Raw genomic sequence first — 27,350 nt, 5'->3', positions numbered from 1 at the left:
TCTGACGTTGTGTCTCTTTGCAGACTGGACGGGTTGCTGTGAATCTCTGAAGTATTCCACAAGTCCACTGGATGTCTGAGAAGCTTGTAAATGTTTCTGTATTGGCTGTTTAAACTGTTAATGATGACCTGACTGAATCAATTCTAGTGTTAATTTGATCATCCCTGAACAACCATATTCCTTCCTCATTTAAATGTATAGACTGGGGACATTTAAAATAAAACACCTTCAACCGCCATTTCTTTTCATACATTTATATTTGGAGCTTGTGAATGGTGGCATCTTACTTGTGTACAGATCTTACACCAGTGATCATCAGTCTTGATTCATGAATAAAATGATTTCATATTCCTTCAAAGGAAGTTTCAAACTGATCCAGAGTTTGATTACCATGTGGGAGTTCTATGATCCCTCTACAGCCCTTGTTTTGGGTTTATCTTTCCCAACTATAAGCCAACAGCTCTGGAGGTTCTATAAACACTCAACCGCTGACCTGTGCATATTTAGACCTGCTTGGATATTTCTGACAGAAAGTTGGATCTTTTTGGGTTTGGCTTGCACAACCAGAACATTCAGCTGCATGACATGTTTTAGAAAATGACCGAGCTGGTGAACATACAAGTGACCATGTAGTTTATGCCAGGAATTGTTTACTTGGAAGATGAGATCTCAAATTGAATCACTCCCATTTGTTGGCCGCTCTGCTGTAGAGGGCTATAGTAGATAATGTTGGTTCTTTGACACCAATAACATCAGGTTTCATGTGATTAATGGAACATCACTGGCTCTATATGTACTGTTAAGAACATAAGTGAGATGTTAGAAAATCTCTAAAACCCTAAATTCTTTAAAAGTGCTTGGATTTGAGAAAGGTGTAAGAGTCCTAGATGCTGTCTCACAGCCCCTGAGTTAGCCAGGGTAAATCATGTCAAGTACACAATCCTGTATTGCATCAACACAAATGTATTTATTAGTGGACAAAAAAAAGAAAAATAGACCTAGAGGCACAAATCATTTGCTGATTATCTGATTTTAACAGAATATAAAAGCATTCATAAACCACAAAAACACAGCTGTTGAATCCTCTCAGTATGTCCGAGCCTGAATAAAACAAGAGGCAGCAATTGGTGGAAAACAAACTCAGTCAGTGTTGAAGACCCTTGCAGCAATATCATCTAGAAGCCAGTCCACTCCAGTTAACAGGTTTTCTCCTGTAACTGCGCTGCAATCGATGATGCACCAGTGATGACTTTTGATTTGATCCAGGGCCAATGCCTGCAGAACACAAAGTCAGAGCATTAAGAACATGAAATATGCATCTTTGAAACCACTGACTCACAATGAAGACTAAAGTGGGAGTTGAGCTTACCTCTCTTATTAGTTCTTTAGACAAAGCTCCTGGTAAGTCCTGTTTGTTGGCAAAAACCAGCAGCGTTGCACCAGCTAACCTCTGCGAGGGTGGGAGCAAGGAACAATAAATGTCATTTAGGAATAAAGTAGGCTAATAGTCTCCTTAAATCAACAGAAAAAAAAACTGCAAGTTTAAATAAGTTGCTGATTTACTGTGTAGATGACATAGATTGGTCAAGTCAAATGAAGGAAAAGCAACTCGAAAAGTTTCGTGTACCTCCTCCAGCAGCAGAGCACTGAGCTCCCGCTTGCAGTCCTCCAGTCTGAGCCTGTCTGCGCTGTCCACCACCCACACCAGCCCGTCTGTGCTCTCGAAATAGTTCCTCCAGTAGGAGCGCAGCGACTTCTGACCGCCTACGTCCCAGATATTGAGTTTAAAGCTTCAAAACAACAGAGCGCAAAGAGGAGTGTGGGTTAAAACTGGAAGTTTACACGCTGACGGTTCACTCTGGAAAGGAAAAAGAAATGATTGTGGAAAAGAAGGTTAAGTTACACACCAAAAGGTTTTGTTCATAGCAAAAATATAATCAAGAAATATATCAGAGATGTAGTGGATGAAAGCACGAGGTTAAAGAAACTCCTTTGAACTCTTACTTTCAGAAAAGTGCTTTTAACTACAAACTAAAATGAACTGAATTGACATTTGAAGAATGTCTAAACCCCTTAAATGCACTCCCCCAACAGCTTGTTGGGGGAGCTGTAAGTGAGGATGTGCAGGTGATTCCTTTGCTTAACTCTTTTCAACTTCCATAACAGGCAAAGATGGCATTATTCCACATTGTAGGTCTTTACAGACACTGTTAGACCTCTGACAGAAACTATTACATACAGCAGTAGGCTGTCACAAAAGAGACATGCAGCGTTCAGACATGGACTCCAATTTGATGTAAAATGACCCTCTGAAGAGAAGATGTCCAGTTTTGTTTGCCTGTTACCTCAACACCTCTCTCCTCGAGTACAGGTGAAGATGTGCGCGCCCTACCCTTTGTGCTCCAATGTTTGGATGTTGAAGCCCAGTGTGGGAGAGATGGTGCTGACGTCCTCCCCGTTGAACTTCTTCAGGATGGTCGTCTTCCCCGCGTTGTCCAGACCTCTGCACGTGACAGGTCAAAGAAACCTCACACACCTGACAGGTAATCAGCAACAGCCTCTAAACTGTACACACAGCTAGTTAGTTCCGTAACTAAGGGGTTAGCTAAAGGTGCTAAGGAGCAAACCTCAATCGCATACAGTTGTTATCTTATATCTATATTACTGTACGACACGAGACAAATTGATGCTTGCGCATCTTTTTGACACAGGCGAGGTTATAAACAGGTAAAAACACGAAGGCTCCCTTGTTTCTAGCTAGGCTAAACCGTTACCGAAAGGATACAACATGAGCAGCCTCATCTCGCGCTCCTTCTGTTTCATCTTCTTCAAAATTGTCCGCAAACCCATGACGGCGCTTTCTGGGTCATATGCTGCCCTCGATTTTAGTTTTTTAGAATTATTAAATAAATATTAAAGATGTAAGATTTTGTCTGGAAGATGATTAGCTTCTAGGAGCAGCATTGCCACCCGGAAAGCAGCTGCAGTGACATTCCCGTCCCACGTTGCAGCGATTGGTTATTTTTACATCAAAACAGCGTTGATTGGTTGTTGGAGACTGATAAAGAGAAATGATTGGTCAACGAATAATTTAAGGTGTGGTTTTATTTTGTGGCGTACCCTGCCCATGCGTTGGGTTTGGCGCCACCATATGTCTGTTTTGGGAATTACACATTTGACCCAGGATTTGGAGAGACTTGTGTTGGACAAATTTAGATATATTTCCACATAAATGAATGTTAAGTTCACAATACAATTGTCTTGCTCTGTTTAGGCCACAAAAGGCATTCACATCTCCCATCCACATCAGTGTTGACTGGTGAGGACCTGAGAGGAGAAGATATAATTTCATGCTGTAGGAAGAGGTCATCACAAACATTTTTCAGGTCAAAACATTTTTTAACCTTGTGCAAGTGCACAACAAAAGAAGTTTGCAAAAATAATGAGTATTGTTTTAATGAAATGTAATAAGCTCATATAAAGCACGTGGAGCAGTTGAAAGGGTAAAGAGAGAGTTTGAGTCTAGACCAGGTGATACAAAGGCATGAGTCTTTTATTGTCAATACATCTGAACATTTGCCTCATCTTGGAGATGTTGGAGAACGCGGTTGATTAAGCTACCTTCTAAAACAGAAGTTATATGCTGTCACGGAAAGTACCTACGTACATTTAATCAAGCACTTTAGTGAATTTTGGTTTACTTGTACTTGAGTATTTTAATTTTTTCTGACTTTATATTTCAACTTTAATTTTTGAAAACACAGTGGACACAAGACAAGATTAAAGATAAAATCAGAGGTTTCAAATCCTTTTTATGTGTGTCGTAGTAGTGCGCAAACAGGGTCATATTTCAAATAGGCTGATGAGCTCCAACAAATAGTGTTTTTTTCCCCTAAATAAAATAATCTACAACACTAACATGCTGTTCACACTAGGGGCTGGATTAAAATATATATTTTTGATTTGACTCTATTTTGAATTGAAAAATCCAATACAGATTCATGAAATCCTCGATTCCATTTTTTTTACTGTAGGCCATTTTCATTATCAACTACGTTAGTAATTCCATTTTGAAAGAATAGTTCTGTGAAACTAGTATTGTGACATAAAGCAATGAGTCGGGAAGAACCTGTAAGGAGGGTGAAGGCATGACAGTGGGGCAACAATGACAGCAGGACTGTCACACCCAAAAGCAGCGTGTCTATTATAGGAAGTATGCCAACCGAGAGAAGCTTGACAAAAGCAAAGCAAAATATTTAAGACTGTACTGACCAAAGAGTGTATTTATTCATTTATTAAATAATTTTTGTCAAAAACCTATTTTCTAGCAAAGCCCAATTTGTACAGAAATTGAATTATTTTAATTGATATTGTATCAGAAATTGAACTGAATGGCAACCCTCCATCCATCCATTTTCTGTACCAGTTTGAATCTATCCAGAAAATCAGAAGCAATAGCTGGCCTTAGCTCACACACTGATTCCTGCTTTCAGATGTTTAATCTGGAGCGAATCGGTCCACTCCATAGAGATGTATAAACTCTCATTGATATCAATCAATCTGACTGAATCACTACTCTTCCTTTAACACTTTCTCTCAACTTAAGTACGATCTGTCAAAGAAAAAAGTTGACTTTTAGTGGAGTATCTTCACAACACTGATATTGTACTTTTGAATAAAGGATCTGAATACTTCTTCCATAACTGGTTACCTGGTAGACTTTAGTCTCCACCTTCACGTCACATCAGGCTCTCCCACCAGACTTTATGTAACTACCAACTCGAAAAGAGAAATATTGATCCTTAAGAGATCAAAAACGGACAAACTGTCAGTAATAAGAGCAAATGGATAGAAGTTTGAGTTCAAAGAGCAGTTTTCAAAGGCTCTCTTTGATATTCAGCAATAGAAGAGCAACTATGATATTTATTGAAAACACCTGATTGAGGTAATCTTAATTAGGGTTTTATATATTATATATTTATATTCTAAAGTTACTACTTGAAACTTATAAGCATACCCCAAATAGAGGAGCTTTGGAAAAACTGATTTAGTCTTAAACTGACTGAAGCCATTTACAGATTCATGAATGGTACCTTTTCACTCTCAGTTTTTTATTATTATTATTTTTTTTCATATTTCCTGTCGAGATTTGGTAAAAGCTGTTAGCTGCAGTCTGGGGGACTTGATCGTTCATTTCCCGACAAAGGCGCTCAAGAAATTCCCTGCACTTGTGGGAAAAGCGACCCGGTTCCTAATATGGTCAACGGCTCAGAGCGGTTCCTCTCCGAATACTTACTATTCATTTTGAAATGGTGCCTTAAGACACCATCGGATATTCTAAATGACCATTTAGGAGCGCTCCACACGTTCAAACCAGAGAATGGAGATAAAAAGACAAAAATGAAATCATGTGACACGTATCAGGAGCTGGGTGTAATGGGTGACTCTAAAACCTCACGAAAAAATTATTTGTGTAAAACTGTCAGCAAAGTGAAACCATCCACGACACGCGAAGGCAGCACGGCGAGGTATTAATCTGCAACGGGTGGGTTTAGAATAAAGTGAAACCGAAAGAAGTCTCATCATCATGTTGCATCATTGTCAGACCTCTTGCTCTCAAAAGCCATCAACGCCTCACTCTCCGCTTCTCATACCACCATAACTCACCAGATAACCACCGAACTCTGGACTGCATCGCAAAAACAGGTCACAACACTACCTGTTCAGAAGCCAAAACTTTGCACGGTGCAGGGTGGAGTTTGTCAGCGGACGCGCTGAAAATATGATCCACACTGGTTGAAGGTTCATCCTGCTGGTGGAAAAGCGGGCGACAGGTCTACTGCAGCAGAGGTGGAGATGCCCTTGTTATTTATGGACCACGGGTACGAGCCCAACAGCCCCAGCTCTCTGTCTGCCGAGGAGTGCCGCAGCAACACGTCTGCACAGGTGAGTCCTGTTGTCTTCCTGTCAATCAGCCTGTCAGAAAAAATGGAACTGCATTATATTACCACAAATATTAGCTGGATGTAAGATGTGCGAAGCATTTATGTCTGCTTCTGCTTTTATTCCTGCTATACAGTTTGTTGTCAAATTGTACCACTATATACACATTTTATTTAATTTGACTTCAGTAACTATACACAAAATAGTTATTGCACATCTTAACACCCACCTGTCTCAACTGTCAAGTTTTAAACAAATCCCCAAAATGACACCATACAAAACCCCACGGAAGACTGAAAAGACAAATAAGTGTTCTGCATCTCCAAGTTTCACACTAATCTGTTCCTTTTTCATGATATGGCTCCTTATGTGAATAAACATGCATGTGCCAGCCTGTCAGTTTGGTTTGTGATTAGATGATATTTATTTATGGTTCCTTTGAATGCACAGACTGGGGATACGACCTGTCACGCTCACTCTCAAGGGCCTTGCTAACTTCCTTATGATATTTATGTCAAAGGTTCAAAATGTAACTTAGAGAAAGAAAGCCCTCATCATTTATCACACTGGTGCCACTCTGAATCCGTTGGATAACAAACGCATTCTTAGTACGTTTGCACCTTGCAGCAAACTACTGTAGATGTGAGCAACAAATGTGAGCGTCGGTCGACCTGTGACAAATCAAACAACACTGAAGGTAGTTCATTTGCATCTCGTTGACTGATACAGCAACTGCACCTACTGTTATTATAGTTTGAGACTACTTGACTCCTGCTCAGAGTCAGGGGAGCAGGGAGCCGGTTGTTTGTTCATGTTCAGATGACTCCGTTTTTTTAGCAACAGTTCCATCGTGTTGCATAGCTCTGATGCTTTAGGGGAGCAGAGTCAACCGGTGTTGTTGACACATTAAAAAAACTTGTAAATTTGGGGTGTGTAGCGTTCTTTTTGGCCCTACCTCTTCTCTTCTCTGTGCCCTCCACACACACAAAACATTTCTTTTCTCAAAACTGCTCAATTAACTTTTTTGAAAGGATGATAGAACTCAATTCACTTGTGGTTTTGTTTATTTCTCGTGATTTATTTGTCAAGTTTTGACTGTGCGTCACATCATGTGCTTCATCACGAGTTCCTCCTGATCCAAGCACAGGTTTTATTATGTCTTTATTGAGCTGTATTATTTTGAGAGACCACACGGCATCTCATCTGATAGCTTGATCTCAGGACTTGAAGAAGCATGAATTCTTTTTAAATCGTGATTTAATATTCAATGTTTAAAAAAAACTATTGACATCTGTGTCAAAAAAAGATGTGCTTGAAACGTTGTAAAAGTGTCCCACGGATGCGTTGCATGTACTGCTGTAATCAGCCCTGAGTGATTGTTAATAACTTTGTGTGCATTCATTTCTGCAGGAGAGGGAGGGAGATGAACCACAGACAGGACAAAGAGTGACAAAGAGACGAGAGAAGAACAGAAACGCAGCGAGGAAGAGCCGCCAAAAACAAACAGAGAGAGCTGATGAACTCCATGAGGTTTGAATCATTCACTACTTGTTAGACAGAACTGGTTTCCTTCCTGCTTACTTCAATCATCATTCTCTAAGTTTCCGTCTACCTCTCTGTCGCACCCAGCAGCTCACAGGCTGTGTTACAGTGGTGTGTGTATTGTGTAATCTAGCGGAGCGCTCGTCGCCGTTTCTTGTAAATACTCTGCTTTAGGAGAAGGACTTTCACTCCCTCCGGTTCGCCCTCCCCTTTGGCCCTCCCTCTTCTCTGTGCCCTCCACACGCACACACATTCCTGTCTCTGGTTTCCCTTTGTAACCGTCAGTTTTCCTTTTCCTAAGGGGGAATTCCACAGGTAGTGGGAGACGTGTGACGCTGTCTTTCCATCAGCACACACTGCTTTACCAGGAGACTTGCTCTTCCTGTAACTATCACTACAAAATACTCAATGCTTATTCCCACAATTTCCGCCCCCTAAAAACACTTCTTCACCTTGAAATGAATTATTTATGTTAATGAGACTCACATTTTTTCCCTCAAAAGAAGACCTACTCTTAGCATGACTGTATAAACACATTTAGGTTCTCAGACCATGAGTAATATTTGGACCAGATACAGCCGTTATTGACCTGCTGAGTCAAATCTCTTTTTGTATTTGATTAGTGTCCTTTGGCAGTAACCAGTTTTCGCCTCTAGACACACCAACTCATTCAAAATGACCAGTTGCATGTGTTTAATGACACATAATCTGAAAATACAAAAGAGACGTCTTTATAAGTATCTTCATGGAAAATGCAAACAGGAAACCCTAGTACCATTTCCAACATCAACAGAGGTCGTTTGTTTGTTTTCTTTTCAACGGTTTCGAACATTCGTCAATGTGGAGTTCAATTTCTGACATTTTCAACCAGACGGAATAAACTCGTCTAATTTTGGCTTCTGTGCTGCCAACATATATCAGCCTGTGAAGCAACCGAGGAAATGCTTTCCCATAAATTGAATAATTGCAACGAAACACTCAGCTCCTCAGACTAGCCTGACCGGATGAGTTCTTGGGAAACTCTAACTGTCAGAATACCAATACTTTGGGTTACCGCTCCTCTAACCACTACACAATACTGCACATCAACTCAAGCCTGCCCTAATGAGCCCATAATAACTTGGAAAGACGTGTTGTTTTACTTTGCAAGCCTCGAGTGACGCACATGTGACGCTAACCGCTTTAATTTGAACAAAATATCAATAAACATGAGAACACAGTAAATAAGTCAACAATTTACAATAAAAGATGAAAGCTTAACGTCTCAAATGGTTTTATTTCATGTTTGTAGTGTCTTCAGTGGCTGAGAAATAAGAAGTTAGCCCTATGAACAAAGCCTAAGCTCTAATACCAAAACTGAGAGTGCGTGTAGTCGTCGTTTTTGAAAAGATTCTCCACAAATTCGTGAGCTTCAAGTGTTCTAAGGAGTAGATTTTATGACCTTTTTTTAACTATTAAAAGAATCTAAAACAGTTTAGTCTGCCGTCAATTATCTAATATCTTTCAACATCACAAACAAACATCCTAGCAGTCGCATGTGGTTGGATAAGTGTGTGTTCACTGAATTTATGAATGGATTTGTATCTTTTGTGTGTGGATAGTCCTCCTGACTTTCACTGTCTCTCCCTTTCTCTTTCGGTTCTGCTCTCAGTATGTCTTTCAGGACATGCTTGAAGAAGCATTGCTGCCGCAAACCAATTCATCCCTTAAAAAGTACAAAGTTATGTCAGCAGTTCATGCTTTGATAGTTGTGCACATGTGATGACAAACTTTAGAGATCATTATACTATTCTTTTGAACATTAAGTCTGTACACATATGTTTTAAGGCTCGGCTCTGATATTTTATGGGGCTATAATAAAAAAATAGTTAAAAAACACATTTTCACCTCTGCATCTGTCACCAGGGAATAGCATTTACCAACTCATTTCATGCTGAAGTTGCAGTACTGTCTATAAACAGCAATATCTCAGTTCTCCTTTGAGGATCTTTCTGTTGCAAGTCTGAAAGAAAAGTGTCAGTCCAGCTTACAGGCATTGCTTGAATACAGCACAACACAGGCCTAGTGTGATATTATCAGGATGGGGTGTGATATTGTTCACTGTTTTTTCATTTTAATTATACCTTCAATCAGTTTTATGGCAGATGAGTGCCGCTCTGAGGTATAATAAAAATAAACCTGACTCACTTCACATTAACTCTTTCTCCTCCTTTTCTTTCTACTCCTCCTCCCCTCCCCACTCAAAAAAGTTTTTTCTGTATGGAAAGTCCAAGGATTTTACTTAGATTTTTTATTTAACTGCAGATGGCATGAATCAAAGATGTTTCATGTTTTATCTCTTTAACATAATTTGATTTGTGCAATTTCAGACCTGAAACACACTCAAATATGAAGATGGAATGAGGGTAAAAAATGGAAGTGATTTGCATATTTACACCATTTATATATACCCCCTTCCATGCATAATGTAATATGATAACTATTCACCCTTGTGATCTCTGATCCCTAAGATGGCACTTCAATTTATATTTATATAGCACTTTTTATACAAAAAGCAATGCAAAGTGCTTCACATAATAAAATCAATAATAAAATAAATACATACATAAACTCACACATCACAGCGTCTGGCTTGACGCTGAGGTATAACCAGTTGGGCTAAGAATTACTGTCGGAAACCTTTGTCAAGCACTACAATATGGACTTACTTTCACAAACACCCCTTAAAACTTTACTGTGCAAAAAAGAAGCCTCTTGTTAATCTTGTTCAGGGGCAGCGTCAACTTCTCTGAGTTCGGAGGCATCTGGCATGGATCATCAGTCTGTAGAAATGTGTATTGTGGTCAGACTAATCAGTATCCAAGTTTTTTCTTTTGAAAAAGAAGAAGAAGAAATGGATGCCAGGTGCTCCAGACTAAAGATCAAAAGAACCATTAAGACTGTTATCAGCCACAAGTTCAAAGGGCAGGCTCTGGGATGACACGAGGTTGTCTCAGTGCTCTTCTGTGAGGGCGGCACTAATGTAGAAAAGTTAAGAGACGCTTTAGTGGAACACTTGCCGCCTTTAAGATGACGTCTTTTCCAGAGACGTCCATTAATTTTTCAGTGAGACGCTGCAAAACGACATTCTGCACACATTAAAAAGGCATGTTTGAGGAAGAGAAGAAAGTGGTTATTTCTCAGTGTCTTCAACGCCGGAAATTCATTTAAGTCTTAGAAGGAATGGATACATCACGTAGTGGTAAAAGCTTAACTGTCCAAACTTTTTATGGAATGTGCTGCAGACCTAAGAAAAGAAAAAACATGAAATATCTTGGGTTCATAGAGTTTGCAATTTGACAAACATCTAAGTCAATATAGGAGTCATTTTCTTTTTTAAATGAACATGTTCAATATTGTGCCATCTTTTATTGATTTTGGGTTGTAATTTCATATCCTGGAGTTTCTCAATTTCATTCTTCCCTTTGTCCTTGTCTCCTCAGGAGCTTCAAAGTCTAGAGCAGTCGAACTTGGCTTTTCAAAAGGAAATCGCTGCACTGAAGAAAGAGCTTCATATCTATGAGAAGGCTCTGGAGCGTCACAAACCTTACTGCTGCCTCAGAGTCTCTGCATCCAGCTCATCCACCCGCCTCTCGGTCTCCTCCTCAGCCCTCTGCAAAACCAGCTCCAGCCCTCCCCAGCCCTCAAGCTCAACTACTCCTTCACTCTCTACCTCCTTAACCTTCAGCATAGACCTTCAAACTCTTGACTACGCTGAAACGCCGCGTCTCTCACCTTCAGCCTCCCTTCCAACAACTACAACAGCAGCCTCAGCTGCTGCCTCATCAGCTGAACTCTTAATGGCCTCCTCCTCCAGCCCAGCCACTGTTCCTTATGCAGTCTCTTTCTCTCCACAGCCAGCTCCTCACTCTTTGTTTGCCGAACTACCTCTCATCACATCAAGCCCAACAAATGTCAGACCAGTCTGTGCCAGTCTTGTTTCAAACCCAGTTCCCTCCGCAGCTGCCACACAGCTCAAGTCTGACTCGGCATCAGAAACTTCTTTCTGCACAGAGGATGCATTTTTAATGAAACAACGTTCTTCTCTGACTGCTTTACCACACATGCATACCTCTTTATCCCATTTAGAAGCAGAAAACACATGTATAGTGGAGCAAGATTGTCCAATGAATGCAGGCCAGCTTTATCCATGTCAGGTGAGTGGAAATCCAAACAGTTTAACTCCACCATGTGCACTTCTAAGCTCACCTCTTCCAAGTCCTGCTCCTGGGACTCTCTCAGTTTCACCCCAAGTGAGCTCAGAGCCATCTCCTGCTCTTCCTTTTGCCTTTAAGCAGACTCATGATCAACCAGCTTCATTCAGCCCTGGATCTCTACTCTCCCTGCTCACTGTCCCCAGTCCTCTTGATGTCTCTCAAAGTACCTCCAGCAGCTTTGATGGATGTTTCCACCTGCCTCCACCAGCACTGCCACCATCAGCACCACCACGAGATACTTCAAAAGATCTTTCTCTGTCTGAGCTGTTGGAATTTAATGAATGGATCCTAACTGGGATTAGTAACCAGTAGCTCCACAGAACAGTCCTTTATCAAAGAACAGTCCTAATCAAAGAAAAGTGATTATTAAATATATTATGCCAACAGCATTTGAAAACCTGAAAAAAAATTATTTCTGTGAGAATAATTCATTTTTGTTTTTATCTTTTCATTGTTTCCTCTTGCATTATGGGCCTTTTTAAAAACATTGTGTTTTTTTCCCTGTGGGAGTCAGAACAGACTGAAGAGTCAAATGTGAAACACCAGAGGGGACGATATCCTGATTCCTTTTTTTGTATGAAAACAAGTAGAAAACAAGAATAGAAACGGTGACTCCTACATTTCCACACCATCTTGAGTTATGGCTGCAGATCTGACAAAGCTCCTCTGGATTCCGAGAAGATATACCATCTGTTCTCATAGGCTGGACCAATTCCCCAGAACTGACCTTTAACTCAAAGACCTCTTTAATAGTGACAAACCACACAGACAACACCTCAAAGCCCTGCTGAGCTTTCAGGGACTGCTGCTAAAATGTTGGACGTGTACCAAAAACTCAGCCAAATAGTCAAGCTTCTTTAAGGTCAATAGTTTACAAGTTCTGGCAACATGATGAGCTAATTCTGCAATAAAACCCAGCACCCAAATTTTCTTTTTTTTTCATTTTTAACACATCTTTCTGATGAAAATGTTAAACCGGTTTTACTACAAAATTGACACAATCCACAAACTTTGCAGTTTTAAACGGGGTGGAGTCCTTTGCAACTTCTTTCTGACTTCATGGAAATGTCATTTCGAGAAATTTCCATCAACTGCGGTGTGAGTACAGGACAGAAGCCAAAGTGAATCACCCAGTTTTCTGTGGCTGCATACTGTAGTTCAGCCTGAGGAAAGCATCTTTTTTTAAATTCCAAAAAACTGAGTTGTCTGCCTGCACATGTCTGAGAGGAATAGACGGTAAACAGAAAGGCTGAGGTGCTGAGGTTGTCAGGGACAGCTTCATTAAGGTTGATGATAACATCAGAAAACATTGTAGAGGAAATATTGGTTTGAGGAATTATTAGATTTAATTTTTATTTGTTTTAGTTTGGACATGGAAATGTGTAAAGATATGCATCATGACTGTTTCAAAATGACGATTCTGGGTGTCCTGATGATATAGATAAATTATTTAGTTTTACATGCATATATGTATAGTTGCATAGTTACATGAGAGCATGCTCTATATAACAGCATCTAATTCAGTGTAAAGTTCTGGCTGGGAATGTATGAGTTATGAGCAAATGTATTTATCATCAATATTTATGCTGTAACACTTGTTGCAACAGAAAGTACAAATAAAAACGTTTGTGTCATTGTTCACTTTAGAATTTCACTCCTTTAACACGGTCATGCAAAAAACAAAGTTCACCATCCTTCAATTCTAAGGTTTTATATATAAGGACATAATAAAACATCATCTAGTCTTAACCAGGTCTTGAAATTAGATGAATGCAACCTCAGATGAACAGTGCATGATATATTACACTCATTACTCATTTAAAAATAACTAAACCAAAATGCAGAAGCTGTGCATGGAAAAGAATTTTCTATATGACATTATTGGTGTCTTACATTCTTGTTGAGATTAGTCCGACCACAGCATTTCAATCAGGCTGAGGTCTAAAGTTTCAGCCAAGGTTACAACTTTGTAATCCAAATTCATGCTGCTGTTTTCCTTTCAGAGAGAAGATGCTGTCTACTGGCGACCTTTTCAACCAAGCCACAGATGATGTCTGAGATAGGTGTACTTTCTTTTTCTCCACAACTGCAATAAAGGCTACTTTTTTATTGAACAGTCCACAGTGCATGTTTGGTGCTGGGTGAGACAGTGAGCTTTCATTTTTGTGGTGTTCAGTAAGTAAACAGGTACACACTACAGATGGGATAAAGTTAACATATGCATGTGCCCCACTTATGTTCTGCTCCCACAGCTGTTGAAGCAAATCGAACTGATCATGGTGGGATTAGCCTGTAGATACTGAGGAAACTGGATTTTCAAGGCAGCCGCAGGGTAATTGTCAGGAAATTTTTTAGGGAATATTTCCCACAACGATTTTTGATGGCTCTACAAACATGAGAATCATCCTAAAATGGTCCATGAAAGTTTCCTGAACATCCTCAGAAGGTTTTTCAAATTAAACATTTAATTATCGATTAGACATCAGAGAACTGACTGTTCCCTGAGAACTCTTAAAGTTTCAGCATTTGACCTTCAGTTTTGAAGTTTCACTAAATAACCTTCAGAGAACATTTCCTGATGGTTACTTTTTGTTACTTTTGATAAAACATGCAGTGTAAGTATGATTAAAACGGTGTAACTTTTACAAGAATTAACACATTGCTTTTGTTTTTTTTTGTTGTGAGAAATCTTTATTTTTGAGAAAAAGTAAAAGACGTTCTTGGCCAGTTCAGAACACTTCACACAACCTTGTTTGGCCCTCCAAAAAATAGCTTACAGAGACGAAATACCTAATTCCAGAAAACTTGAGATATATTTATGGAATACTGACTTGGAAGATTTTCTGTTCAGTTCAGTTAATTTCTGTTCTGCAGTAGGAGCTCAGATGAGTATGAGGAGAAATCTTACTTCTTTCATTTTAGCTTCTCCTCATTTCTCCCTTCTCCCTGTTAAGTCCAGAATAAAATTCCTTTCAGAGAACTTCCAGACAGCCTGATGATAAGAACCTACAGTGGTCCAATCTTTGCTTCTGAGAGAAAGAAATCCTTGAAAGTTGTTTCAGGTGTGGGTAAAAGGACATCATGCAACTGTTCTAGAGATGTTGTTGGTCCGTTGAGCATTTTCAGCACTAAAATACCTCAGCCTCTACTTGATGGATTATTATTTTTAAATTCTTTGGATTAATCGTAATGTAACTGTCACGGTGTGTGTTTTAATTCTATTGTTTTTCAGGTCATTTGTCATGTTTTCTGGTCTTTGTCATGTTTTCAGGTTTTGTCATGTTTTTAGACTCATTTCTTGTCATGTTTTCCCCTGACACTTAGTCTCACTCAAGTCACCTGTTTCTGTTCAATCACTTCCGAACAGCATATAGTTTCCTGGTTCCCCTCACTCATGGCAAAAGCCTCACTTCATCTTTAATGCCACAGTCATGCTTGCTAAAGTAAGGTTTTGCCACCATAGCCAAAGTTTGTCATAGTCTTGTTTTGCCATAGTCTTGTCTTGTTTGATTTTTTTTTTTCATTCTCGTTTTGTCTTGGATACTTTTGCCACAGTTTAGTTTTGATATCCGGCTTAGCCGAGCCCTTAGTTCTTGCATTATTATTGTTTTTTGGAATAAACCTTTTGTTCTTTTAAGTCTACATCTGGGTCCTCCCTTCCTACATCGAACTTGGCAATAACTATGTCCCTAGCAATAACAGGATATTATGTGTAATTACGAGTGGAACTTTATCAACATATATAATTTATTGCCATGACATTTACTGCACATTCATTACTGCAGTACATTTGGTGGCCTGAGATTTAGCCGAGCTCCACCACATGAAGCTCTAACTTTTCATCTTGCGCCATCATCAGGGCAATAATAATAATAACTTTTTTTTCCTTTTTTTTTTTTAAATGAGACGGTTATGAGACGGGAGTTTGTTTAGGTCGGGAGAGCCAGCATATGAGGAGAGAGGTAGGAAGATGCGCGTGGATAACTGCGCGTCTGATTGCGCGTGCGTCTAAATGTGAAGAACAATGGGTGAGGCTTGATCCTCAAAGCCAACTTACAACCACACAGACTCACCTCATACGGGAGGCGAGGAAAACGGGGGAGGGAGTGGAGGGAAGTAGTGGGGGAGGCGGAGAGTCAGACACAAACACCGACGAACGTCAAAGCTGAGCGGAGGTCAGTAGCTATTATTTTATAACGAGGTGAAACAGCAGCCAGGGGTGCTGCAGAGGTGAGGCCAGTTAGGAGCGCGAGGCAATAATGACGCACCTGTTTAAAATGAACCGTATTTAAAAAAGAAAGACAGTCAGGCCACAAAAATAAAAGCATATAAATAAATAAATCCACGCTATAGCGTCATCTGCAGTGAGGAGCTTCATTCCTCCCTCTTCTTGCACCACCTTCAGGCTGAGGAACCATCGTCAGGACGGAAAGAATGAGACAAGGGAGCATCCGGTTACTACTTTCAAAACGAAAGCATGTTCAGGGCACATGGTTGCTACTCAAACAGTAAGCAAGGCAAAGCGTGTCAGTGGCCTCACTCTGTTGGCTTTTGCTACTTCAGCTAATCAAACACAAATATAATTTTCTGATGTGTTTGTACGACCCTGGTCAAAAACCTACCTTAGATCAGTGTTTACGCTGGATGTTGACATCAAGCACGATATTCAATTGTCACTTTATATCAACCATGTGTTTCTTTAAGATCTAATCGTAATAAGGAGATGCTGCAGAAACACAATAAAACAGAGAGAGATGTATGCATGTAAATCAATATAAATTAATTCAGTGAAAATAACCTGCTTAATCTTTCTCCACCGATGCCCCCTAGCTCCTGTCAGATGACAAAGAACATTATTCTTCCTAACTTGAGAGACTAAAATATTTTGGTGTTTTCTTACTGAATTTATTAACTCAATTAGATGAACAGTAGCCTATGTCTTTAACTTGGAAATAATGAGTCGGTGGACAAATAAAATGGAACTTCAGTATATTAGTTTGGCTCATAATGAAGGATATTAAAAAGAAAGGATCATACTAACACTAACACTAACTAAGGACTCTAACTCATAACTCCAACTAGTTATTTGAACTCCAGAGTGTGTTTGTTTTAGTACAGTTGCCGTTGGTTGATGCAGAAATATTGATCTCTGCGTTGACGATGTGTCAGTGACTCTCTGTCTTTCGTCCAGGCCATGCTCAGAGGTGATGCTTGTGGTCTTCTTACAACAGTCAAATTGGGTCCCGTGTCACATTGAAGCACCACCGTTTGACGTGATCGGACTCCACAAAAGCAGCAGGATGTGCCACTAGGTTGTTTCCTCGTGCTTCTGGTTTCTGAAAAAAAAGTAAAAAAAGAAGATTCACAGATTGACTTTTGTGTTAAGATCTGTAGCTTGAGTGCAGCATCAAACTTTTTAAAGTTCCTTGGCCCCAACATTTAAAGAGATACTTGGTCAAAAGAATTGTAAAGAAAATCTACTTTTTTTTCTCTAGTTAAATACACATTTGGAACTACAAACTCTCACCTATGCTGAAAATTACATTTCTTATTCAAATTTTCAGTCATTCTTAATGGCTCTAGTTACTTTTGTAATTTCATCTTTATTTACGTATAGATAATTAAGTTGGCACTTGATTCTTCATTTGGTGAGGTATTTAGGCATGTGGCTAAAAATTTGACACAGTTTTTTTTTGTTTCCTTTGTATCTCACCAACCAGGAAAAGTGAGCTCTTGACCCGTCAGTGAACCCCAAAAACAGCTCAGGTTGACTTTTTAACAACCGGTCAGTTTTATACAGCCTCCACCTGAAGCAAAACATCTTCTGCCATAATGCAAATGTTGACTTGGGTCTTACAAGTCTACCTGTGATTAAACTATATTAGGCCTTTAACAGTCTATTATACTCATATTGTGCATATCTGTCCTTTGTCTATTCTAATAGTTTTCCAACAGTTAAGGTGGCTGCCTATATTCTTTCAGGAAACAAAGGAGTGTGGGTTTATTTGGTACCAGAGGCTCGTTAATAAATTGTATGTACAAATGTGCGTTGATGAACTCTCTTATTTCTATTTTGAAAAGTGAAATGCCACATTTCCTGTCTTCTTGACTCGCTGCGTGCACATTGACGCAACTCGCTGAGGCGCTGTAAGACAACCGGATAACGGGAACCGAGAAAGGGGGACAGAAGCCAAACGCATCAGTCCGACATACACACACGGGGTGCTATTGTATAACAGAGGCCTCCAGCTTTCTTCCTGCACGGTGGAGCGGCTCCTCTCCGTTCCTTTCACATTTCCCCGTCCTCTCGTCGCGGAGGGAGAGACGGAGCGGGGCTGCGGGGCTCGGCGTTGCATCGGCCGCTGGCGGAGGACCTGCACATGTCGGCGCGGTGAGGGACCGTTTGTTTCTCCACCCCGATACGGTTGGAGGAGCGCAGGAGGAGGCTGTGTGGAATTAAGCTCGACAAGAACAACATCATCATCGACCTCTGAGAAAAAATATTAAGAATAAGCAGGCTTGTAACGGCCGAGAGAGGACCCGATAAAAACAAGAAGGACAACAGTGATGCGGCAGCCGAGGTGGGCCCAGATTGATGATTTTATGATATCATCATTCACCGCCAGGACCGGTCAGTGGTCCTATTGATAAGGAGAATAATCGAGGAGAATAAACTGTAAACTGAGCTGGAGTCCATTTGCTTGTTCTGACCTGGATGGCCAGAGGTTGATTAGCTTTATTAGGTGTCTGATTGCAGTGAATTTTCAGTGGGAGTTCTGCTGTATGATAACATATACATATCTAGATTTAGGCCGATGACTTAGTCTGAGTGTGACGCCAATACAGCAGCAGAGGCGTGTGCGTCTGATGAGACGCGCCTGTCTGAGCATCATCTGGTAGCTGCACAGGATACTCCTGCAAGGGGGATGATACACAAGCGATTTTTTATCCGTGCGTAACAAAACAGAAGATTTCAGGGATGCTGCTGCTGCCATTTCCAGTTCGACTCTGATAGAGACAGCGAGGCGCGCAGCACGGGACTGGACATCCAGAAAATCTTTCTCTCCTCACCTCTCCTCCGCCTCTGCACCTCTCTCCCCCTTTATCTCTCACCTCCCTCCTCCCTCCCCCTCCTCTTTTTCCTACACTACCACCTATCGACCGTCTATTCATTCTGATCAATTGATCATCCATCTGTGATTCAGAAAGCCACCCACCTCTCCATCCTCTCATCCATTCACCCATACATCCTCTTAAACGCCTTTTTACGCACTCAGTCTCGCAAAAGCGCGCACACACGCACACACCACCGCCATCTGCAGCCATCATGGAGACGACCAAGCTGCCCCCGTCCAGCCCATCCTCGCCGACCACCAGCTTCTCGGTGCCCTCTGCGGAGAAGGTGGACGGCTTCCCGCGGAGGTCCATGCGGAGAGCGCGGCAGAGAAGGTCCCACAGCTCGTCCCAGTTCCGGTACCAGAGCACCCAGGTGGAGCTCACCCCGCTACCCCTGCTCAAAGGTGAGACTCAAATTTACTGTAGCAGCCATTGGTCAAAGTCAAAGACAACACAATTACACTGGACAGATGAAAGCTCTGCCAAGTTTACTGTTTGCACTGTTTTCACGAAAGTCACTTAGATGAGCTGACACAACACACCCATTGATCACCACTGACAGTGAAATATTGTATCCTCTATTGATAGGTGTCCACTAATACATATTACCCCTCTGTCCTTGTCCTCTCTGACCAGCAGAGCAGATAACAGTGGCTTTGATGTATGGAACAGATAAAAACACATTGACTTGTAGATTTGTCATGGTGTGTTTTCACAGTAGTTTGTTTGATTAGCAAGAGTTTTGTTATGCTTTGTTCCCTTATAAAAAACAAGAAAAAAAAAACATTAAAAAATGCCTATTCAGATAGTCAACAGCACAAGGTAACAAGTTGAAATGTTTATTTAGTCCCCAACCCAAAGTTGGATGGATTCAGTTCACAATCAGTTAAAACAGCAGTGAAATCCTAAGTTGGAGAAACCACAACCTACCAACTATCAAAATCAGAAAGAAAAGAAAATTCTAAAGCAAACTAACAGAAAATGTTACTGTTCTATATTTTATTTTTGTCAAACATTGTTATTTGGAATATTTGCTTTTTAAAAAAAAAAAAATATTCCTATAGAATAGAATAGAATAGAAAGAATAGAAAAATACTTTATTTTTCCCCCAGTGGGGGAAATTCAAATAGAAATATAGAGTCACTATGCTTTGCACGGGCAACCTTCGTCTCCACTGAATCCCACCACAATTAAATGTCAGCTTGTTTCCTTGACTGGTTGATTTGGGAAATGGGAGAAGCATCTCCTCCGTCATGAGGCCTTTCCCCCTTGACAGAACACTGTTGTGGGTAAGATGAGCTTCTTCAGTGCCTCCTTGAGTAAACCTCAACCAAGAAACACATAAAACATGAAATACTCTTGTACCAAATGTAGCTGTGTGAAGATCTCGACATTCAGAGTAATACAACATGCATCATAAAGACAGTGGGATCTGCAGTAGTTGCAGGTGTGTTGTTGCCATAGATCTAGTCCCAGAGCTGCTGTTAATACACAGAGGCCACTTTGAGCACTCTGTGAGCGAGTCTAGCCGATTAAAGGCATGATGCTGCAAAAGACATGGAACCCATTAGCTGTCAGATCCAGAGTATATAGTTTGCAGCTCCCGCTGATTACGTTGAGAGCCTGCAGACAACTGCAGGGGAATTCTGCATGGGGATGGAAAAGTAGGGACAAGGATAGCTGAATTAATGCGTAAGTGTTGAAATGAGCAGTTGACTAATCAAGCTGTGAACTGACTGATTGTTTTTGGATGATATTTAAAGATTTGCACAAGTGTTTGCATTTCTGATGAGTGGTTGGTTGGATAGCAACTGATATTAAAAGAGTGAACTGGCTCCTCCACATATTTATTGCACCGCTGCTTTAACAGAAAATATACTTTTTGCCAGACTTTGTGTTTAGGCAGCGAGTACAAGTCAATACTTTTATACCTTCTTTCTTTAGGTCACCAAGAAGCTCAATCTGTTCACAGTCCTTCCTTTTTATACACTCGTCGTTCTATCTGTCCAGCTCTGCATCGTGTCCTCTGTATCTTTCACCTGTTTTTGCAGGTGTTTCATACTTCCCCCTTTCATAAGGTCACCCTCCCTTTCATACAGCCTGTAATCTTTTCCCATGAACCCTATACGAAGAGCAGAGACTTCTGCTTTTAGAGATTGTTTGAGGTGCATGCTCTTGTGTGTTTTTACACCTCATTTCCCCAGGCTTTAACTTTCTCTCAGGCGCGTGAATGAGGTGTAAGTGCACCACGGTGATGGAGGGTTTTTATTGCATCTGTGCAGCACCTTTAGTTCAGACCTGTCTTTGCCTATGTGCTGCTGTTATCATATGGTAGGCAGCAGTCCCTGTTATTACATGGCTGCTGCACTGCTGCAGCACTGTTTCTGGATCCCCTGGAGGAACTGATAGTAATATCCTGCAGCACTGGTGCAGGAGAAGTGTCTGCTGTGGGAAAGTCTCTAACAGGCATTATGTGGGCCATGTGTAGACAGACCTGTGGGTGTTTTTCCCTTCAGAGAATCACGTACCCATCGCTAACTTGAACCACTCCTCACGTTTACTGCAGACAACCTTTTTTGCTTCAGGAGTCATTCCTGCTTGGAGATTCAGACTAAATATGATGAGAGTCATTAAATGATGTGACATTTAACAAAAAAAAGAAATGACAACAACAATTTTTACTGACAATTGACATACAGCCATGTGATAAAGAAAGCACACCTGCTCATACTTCTTTTTTTTTTTCATATCTGGACACAATAAAAAATCATTTGATTTTCACCTGGTCTTAAAATGAGGTAAACACAACCTCTGATGAATAACAGCAAATCTAGTATTACATCATCTCATTATTCATTAAACAAAAACTAAGCTGAAATGCAGAAAATATGTACATCTTTAAAGCTTCCATAAAAAATAAGAAGGTAAGTAGCAGTCAGGTGCTGCTAATCAAATACACTTGATTAGTGATCATCATTCAGTGTGGGGGCCTCTTTAAAAGCAGAAGTTTTGGCAGTTTGCTGGTGTGGTGCATTCGTGTGTGAGTTAACACAATGACAAGGAGGAAAAACATCAGCAACGATACCAAAGAATTGGTATACAGTCAAACATGAGGCCATCTGTCTGACAGCTGAAGCTGAAACTGGGTCATGCAACAGGACAATGATCCCAAACAGTCAAAGTCCAGACCTAAACCTCATTGAAATGCTGTGGCGGGACCTTAAGAGAACTGTGCATAAAGGATGTCCACAAGCCTCAGTGAAGAAGTGTGCACCTAAGTTTCTCCTCTCCGCAGCAATGAGCCTCATAATGTCACACAGAAAACAACCCCTTTAAGTTATTGCTTCTAAAGGGGTTCTAAACAGTATTGAATAATGAGGTTACCTTAAATTTGAACACACTGAAAATGTTCTGCATCATGGCTTTAGGTTTTTAAAGTAAATAATGACAAGGTGTAATATTTCATATTTTGTTGTTGATCTTAGGTTATATTTTCCTAATTTTAAGACCAGTTAAGTTTTTCATTTTATCCTGACTTTCTTTTTCCAGGGATTGAATTGAATTTTTCTGCTCTGCTACAATGATATTTAAAGTAGTTAAGATCAGTTCTGGTGAACATATATTTTTTGATAAGAGCCTCCATAATATGGACCAGTTACAACAATCAAACCACGAGGACAGAATAGGCTCACAAACCGACTCCTTACCATCAGTAGTGGGGGACACAAATCTTCTTAAAAAACTAAAAGACTTTTCTAAAAAACTAACATCATAAAGCAGGTCTGTACTTTGGTCATTTTACCTTAAATTCTTCTTTGGTGCTTTGTGCAGACCATCCGTAATGTGCGGTATTGTGTGCGTGTCGTCTGTGAAATCCAGTCCCATCCTGCATCCTTGTGGGTGTGTTGCCTATGTGTGAAATATACTGTACAGTATCTGCCTTTAAAATAGCTTTTTAGAAGTGGACCAAGAAAGAGAACACCAAGGCAACGGTAAAACTTTCAGAAGAGCAAAACCGAGTCAGTTTGTGGGTCAGTTCCTCTGCCAAATGCAGCGCAGTCTCCCCAGGAATTTCTTGGAACAGGAAGTGAAAAAATGTAACAGGGTGGACATTAAAGGTCTTGGAGTCAAGGTGGTGAATGAGTGTGTATGTAATGTTCAAAATGTTGGAAACTGATGTTAAAAATGTTTCTGTTTTTCCTAGGAATGAATTTCTTTCTAATTGTTATGCACCAAAACCTACAAAATTAGATAATCCCCACTATTGCTTTAGCTGATACACATTTTTCTTAAGTTGTAAAGGAGCAAGTAATCCTTCAGCGTTATTTGTAAGTAGCTTCATTATGTGTGACCGATAATGGTTTATGGGCAAATACCTACACTCAGCTGTCTGGTTCAACCTTAATGTAAGCAAAGTGTCCCAGAGTTCTGTGCTGTACCAGACATTGACTTATCTTTCAGTTTCAGGGCTGGTGTTCTGTACCTGATCAAGACTTTTAAGTGTTTCTCTAATTCCAGCCTGCATCCTGCTCACAGGATGAAGGACATGGATAACAACACACAAATTTTACTGATAAGAATATTTGAAATAGTTTTGAGAACGCATGGATAATATGAGGACCTTGCGTTGCACTGCAAAGAGGTTCTAGCTTCTAGCTTTTGCATAGATTTCCTCTGACTGCTCCAGTTTCCTCCTGGAGTCAGATTAGCCAGTGACTTTAAATTGGATGAAGGAGTGAATCTGAGTGTGTGTGATTGTCTGTCTGCCTGTATTAGACCTGTGACGGACAGCTGACGTAGCCAGGGTCGAACCTGCCTCTGCTCCAATGTTAGCTGGGGTAGAGGCCCACGAGTATAGATAATAGATGGACAATGTGATCTTGAGGTTTGATGCTATCCTTGTGAGTCTCCAGTAAACAGAGAACTGATCTGGAACGCTGAACTGGCTGATCAAGGAACTTCAGGGATGGTCGAGGCAGCCAATTAATCCATAGATGAGGGATGAAAGCTGGATCCATGTAAATCCCTTTCATAGTGTTTTTGTGTTTAGCCACTGGCCTGCAGCGTGTGTGCACACACATGTACACTTACACACATGCACAGTGATTTAATCTTTCTGGAGAGTGTGTTCCTGGAATGGTTCTTAGCTTCAAAGTGGCTGCAATGTTCTGCAGTGGACGGTTTATGTCTAGATGATTGGATATACTTGTTTGAAATATGGAATTTATGGCGAGCTGATCCATCAAGATCTATTTCTGAAAACACCCCTCTGGTAGGACACTTTTCTATGAAGTGCTAACACAACCTCACATTTCTGCCGACGCTCATTTAGTTTATAGCTACATATTTTTATGAAAACCTGAGATTAATCTCTGCCCTTATCACTATTAGAATGTCTTTGAGGTGTTCGGCTTTTTTTTCTAGCAACGTTACTTGTTAAAAATGGAACTTTAGTGCGAGCACAGCTGAAAATTTCAGACAGGGCCCCGAATGAGATAAAGATTGAGTCACAGTGACACAGGGGGGTTTCTTTGGTAGCCAGGCAGAATCAAATGTTTAATGACAGCTTTCACACAGTAAAAGAGCCACCTGATGGGTATCAAAATGCTGTCAGACACGGTCAAAGCATCTACCTAATTTTCTGTCTTTACTCTTTAATCATCCTGTTAAATAACCTGAGGTGCACAAGGAGGGCTCAGTCCTCACTGCCAAGACCAATTTAAAGGAATGGATCCAATATTTTAATGGATATGTGCTATCTTTTCCCCATACTCCATCTTTTCAAAATATTTCATGAAATTCCATCTTGTGTAATGTTTCTGGCAGACAAAACACACTGGAGATAAACTTCTGCCTTTGGCTCTTTTCTTGCAGAGAAATAATATACTTGAAGGTGCTTTCCAGTAAAAATGGTCATGGGACGTAATTGCTCTGGAAAGTAGTTAAGTAGATCAAACTGGCTGTGGTCACCTTCTTACTCTAGCCTGTACTTATTGATTTACCAGCAATTCACAACCTAAAGGGTTCAATCAAATGCAAAGAAACAAATGTTCAAACTGATGACATGTTTTTGGTCTGAAGTAATCAGTTTCTGTCAGTTGACATATTAATTCATTATCTATAACCTCGTAGAAATAATTCAATTGTAAAAGTGATTGTCAGACAATGGCTTCACTGTTCAGAACAGGTAATATTTTGTAAGATGATGCTGTTTGTTGTAAATTTATCTGAGTTGATCACTGGATAAGTCCTCTGCTTTCTCCTGGTTGTTGTCCTCTGTATCTTCAGTTACACTGCAGCTCTCTGTCTGACCAGAGAACAGGCTCTTAGCTCTCCCCAGCTGCGATCCACTCCCCTGGGGCCCCAGACACCAGCTCGGCTTCCCGGTCACGGGTGTTGTGCTGTCGCTGGCAGGCTAACCAGACTTAAGGTCACATTCCTGCCCAGCATCTAGTCAGCAGACTTACAAACTTGCGATCAAGATTTGTGGCCTGCTCCCACACCAGAGAGTTTGCACAAATGTGGCTTCAGGAGGATTTGGGGGATTTTTTAACCACCTATTTGAACATGATGCCACAACTACATTCAGCAAGGTAGCGCTGTATTGCTAGCTTCTGACCTTGAGAAGGACTCGGTTTCTATCCCTCTGCAGCTAATTTGTAGACTTTCCCTCATCCTTTTTTCATCTTTTGGTGAGGCCTGCACTGGAAGTTAAGGCACATCATTGTCAAGGATAGAAAACAATGAAGCCTAAACACAGTGGAAGCCTAACTGCCATATGCAGAAATATTAACACTGAGTAGAAACAGAATCAGAGGAGGCTTACAGATCTGAGCAGTGCAGATAAAAGTAAACGCATCTTCACTGTAGGTTGAAATGTTATTATTAATAGGCTGCAAGTTGGAAATAGAGTTCGATCTTTTTGGGTTTTGATCTGCAGTTGGTCAGTAATCGTAGTCTGAATTGCCTGAGGATGAAGAAAAAGTGTCGTATTCGAATATTTATTCAGGGCTGAGTGTGCATTTGTGTGTGTTTTTTATGCAAACAGTGATCATGGGATGCTTTCAGATCTATCTTGAGATCTTGGGGAACATTGTTGCCGCCAGCAGCTACCTCAGCACGAGCTCAAAGAGAAGGCCCACAATGCAGACTCCGGCTCATCCCAACCCAGCGGCACATTCTGCCAGCATTCGCTACTGAACACTTTTAATTGCTCTCATTGCATTTCTGACTACAGAAAATGGCATAGGCACGGGATGGTATTAAGAAAGTCCCCAGACATTATGAATGTAATGGCTTGGTGGTCATATTAAAAAGGTTACCGTCAACGTGCTTCCCTTCTTTTTCGCAGAAACAATCAGGCCATTAGCAAACACAAATCTGTATTTAGAAGTCAGAAGATGATCATATGAAAGCTATTCCTGAAAACTGAGTGTCACCAGAGGCTTGAGTTTTGTTGTCACAGTTAAAGAAGATAAATACATTTGGTCAGCCTTATCTTTTGATCTGGAAAAGAGCAGCCAATGAAGCACAAATAAAGAAAAAAAAGTTTACCACAGCTGATTCTTACAGTCAATTATCATTTTTTTCCCCATTATAAAATGTATGCCTAGTTGATTATTACTATGTCCTATAACAATGTGAAAGCAGCAAACCTGCATAGCAGTAACAGGCCTATACTGTATGTTGTGCCCATATCTTGGTGCTGAATCCTCAAAACAGCACAACAAAAAGTCCCTAATAGAATAACACTCTAATAAAGAAATTCATATCATCATGATTCAAGCAAGCATCCAACCTTGCAATATTTCAACCATTTAAAATACGTATCCTGATAAGTAAATAGAAATGTCCTTGACGTTTCCATCTTGTCTGCCAGCAGCAGTGGCTTTTTAAAGACCTGCTGATTGGCTTCAAAAACAGGCTCTGAAGGATGTTGTGTTAGCTTAGAGAGTGTTAACTCTACTGCACCTGCACAAAACCCATTATGCTGGTTAGTGGTAGTGTTTAAGTGTCTCTAAAAGCTTCGAAACAGTTTGTAGATATAAGATGAGCGCTACAGATAATGTAAATGAATCAGACTTTGTTGCACAGAGAAACAAATGTTTGGAGGACAGGAAGAACAAAATGTTGTCACATTTTAATATAAGATGGTTTTATGAAGCATCACTTTTTGTTTTCATGCTCTCAAGAAAACAGGATTTTTGTTGCCGACCAGCAGGCAGTCAGTCTTTTTGCAGCTACTGTTGCCTCTTTTGCAGTATTTGCCTGATTATGCCATCAGCCTGCTGAATGCTGTTAAGCAGGTCAAAGTATGCATTTGCAAGCCTTCTGTTTCTGATATGAAATGCATTTCAAATGCTCCCACTGCTGTCTACAAATGTACAAAAATACACTGCTGCTTATGTTTCATAATGTGCTCAAAAGGGGCCAGTTTCACAGCCAACAATGAAGGGATTAGAAGGAAAACATGCCGTTAGACATGCACATTGA

At 40.5% G+C, this 27,350-nt stretch overlaps 3 protein-coding genes across 4 annotated transcripts in view; 2 read left to right on the top strand and 1 right to left on the bottom strand.

Moving 5' to 3' along the window:
- Positions 1-989: 989 nt before the first annotated feature.
- On the bottom strand, positions 990-2,987 carry arl2 (ADP-ribosylation factor-like 2). Of its 2 annotated transcripts, XM_072376108.1 has the most exons (6): positions 2,969-2,987; positions 2,786-2,878; positions 2,393-2,503; positions 1,628-1,790; positions 1,370-1,450; positions 990-1,275 (listed from the first exon to the last, which is right to left on the bottom strand). In XM_072376108.1, exons 2-6 carry the CDS (start codon positions 2,848-2,850, stop codon positions 1,141-1,143), a joined length of 555 nt encoding a protein of 184 aa, XP_072232209.1. In that variant the 5' UTR covers positions 2,851-2,878; positions 2,969-2,987; the 3' UTR covers positions 990-1,140. The 2 variants fall into 2 exon arrangements, with proteins under 2 accessions (XP_072232209.1, XP_072232208.1); XM_072376107.1 differs by lacking the exon at positions 2,969-2,987 and having other exon boundaries at positions 2,786-2,962.
- Positions 2,988-5,543: 2,556 nt separating this feature from the next.
- batf2 (basic leucine zipper ATF-like transcription factor 2) lies at positions 5,544-12,076 on the top strand. The gene is made up of 3 exons (XM_072376289.1): positions 5,544-5,946; positions 7,354-7,473; positions 10,968-12,076. The coding sequence occupies exons 1-3, from the start codon at positions 5,857-5,859 to the stop codon at positions 12,051-12,053; spliced, it is 1,296 nt and encodes a 431-aa protein (XP_072232390.1). The 5' UTR covers positions 5,544-5,856; the 3' UTR covers positions 12,054-12,076.
- Positions 12,077-17,875: 5,799 nt separating this feature from the next.
- Positions 17,876-27,350, top strand: part of ppp2r5b (protein phosphatase 2, regulatory subunit B', beta) — a 46,063-nt gene continuing 36,588 nt past the window's right edge. Inside the window, exon 1 of the mRNA XM_072376566.1 lies at positions 17,876-19,261. Within this exon, the coding sequence (XP_072232667.1) occupies positions 19,069-19,261 (193 nt within the window). The 5' untranslated portion in view covers positions 17,876-19,068. The remainder of the gene's footprint in view (positions 19,262-27,350) is intronic.

Source organism: Leuresthes tenuis, unplaced genomic scaffold (assembly GCF_036924035.1).
Source record: "Leuresthes tenuis unplaced genomic scaffold, fLeuTen1.0.hap1 SCAF_22, whole genome shotgun sequence".
In the NCBI taxonomy this organism is placed as follows: Eukaryota; Metazoa; Chordata; class Actinopteri; order Atheriniformes; family Atherinopsidae; genus Leuresthes; species Leuresthes tenuis.
The sequence above is the reverse complement of the archived record's forward strand: the minus strand, read 5'-3'. Positions and strand labels throughout refer to the sequence as shown.

Coding starts and splice junctions, on each gene's coding strand:
- batf2 (XM_072376289.1), top strand. CDS start 5,857: ATGCCCTTGTTATTTATGGACCACGGGTACGAGCCCAACAGCCCCAGC. Junction 5,947..7,353: donor GCAGCAACACGTCTGCACAG/GTGAGTCCTGTT, acceptor TCATTTCTGCAG/GAGAGGGAGGGAGATGAACC. Junction 7,474..10,967: donor GAGCTGATGAACTCCATGAG/GTTTGAATCATT, acceptor TTGTCTCCTCAG/GAGCTTCAAAGTCTAGAGCA.
- arl2 (XM_072376108.1), bottom strand. CDS start 2,850: ATGGGTTTGCGGACAATTTTGAAGAAGATGAAACAGAAGGAGCGCGAG. Junction 2,504..2,785: donor GAGATGAGGCTGCTCATGTT/GTATCCTTTCGG, acceptor TGTCACGTGCAG/AGGTCTGGACAACGCGGGGA. Junction 1,791..2,392: donor CAAACATTGGAGCACAAAGG/GTAGGGCGCGCA, acceptor GTTGTTTTGAAG/CTTTAAACTCAATATCTGGG.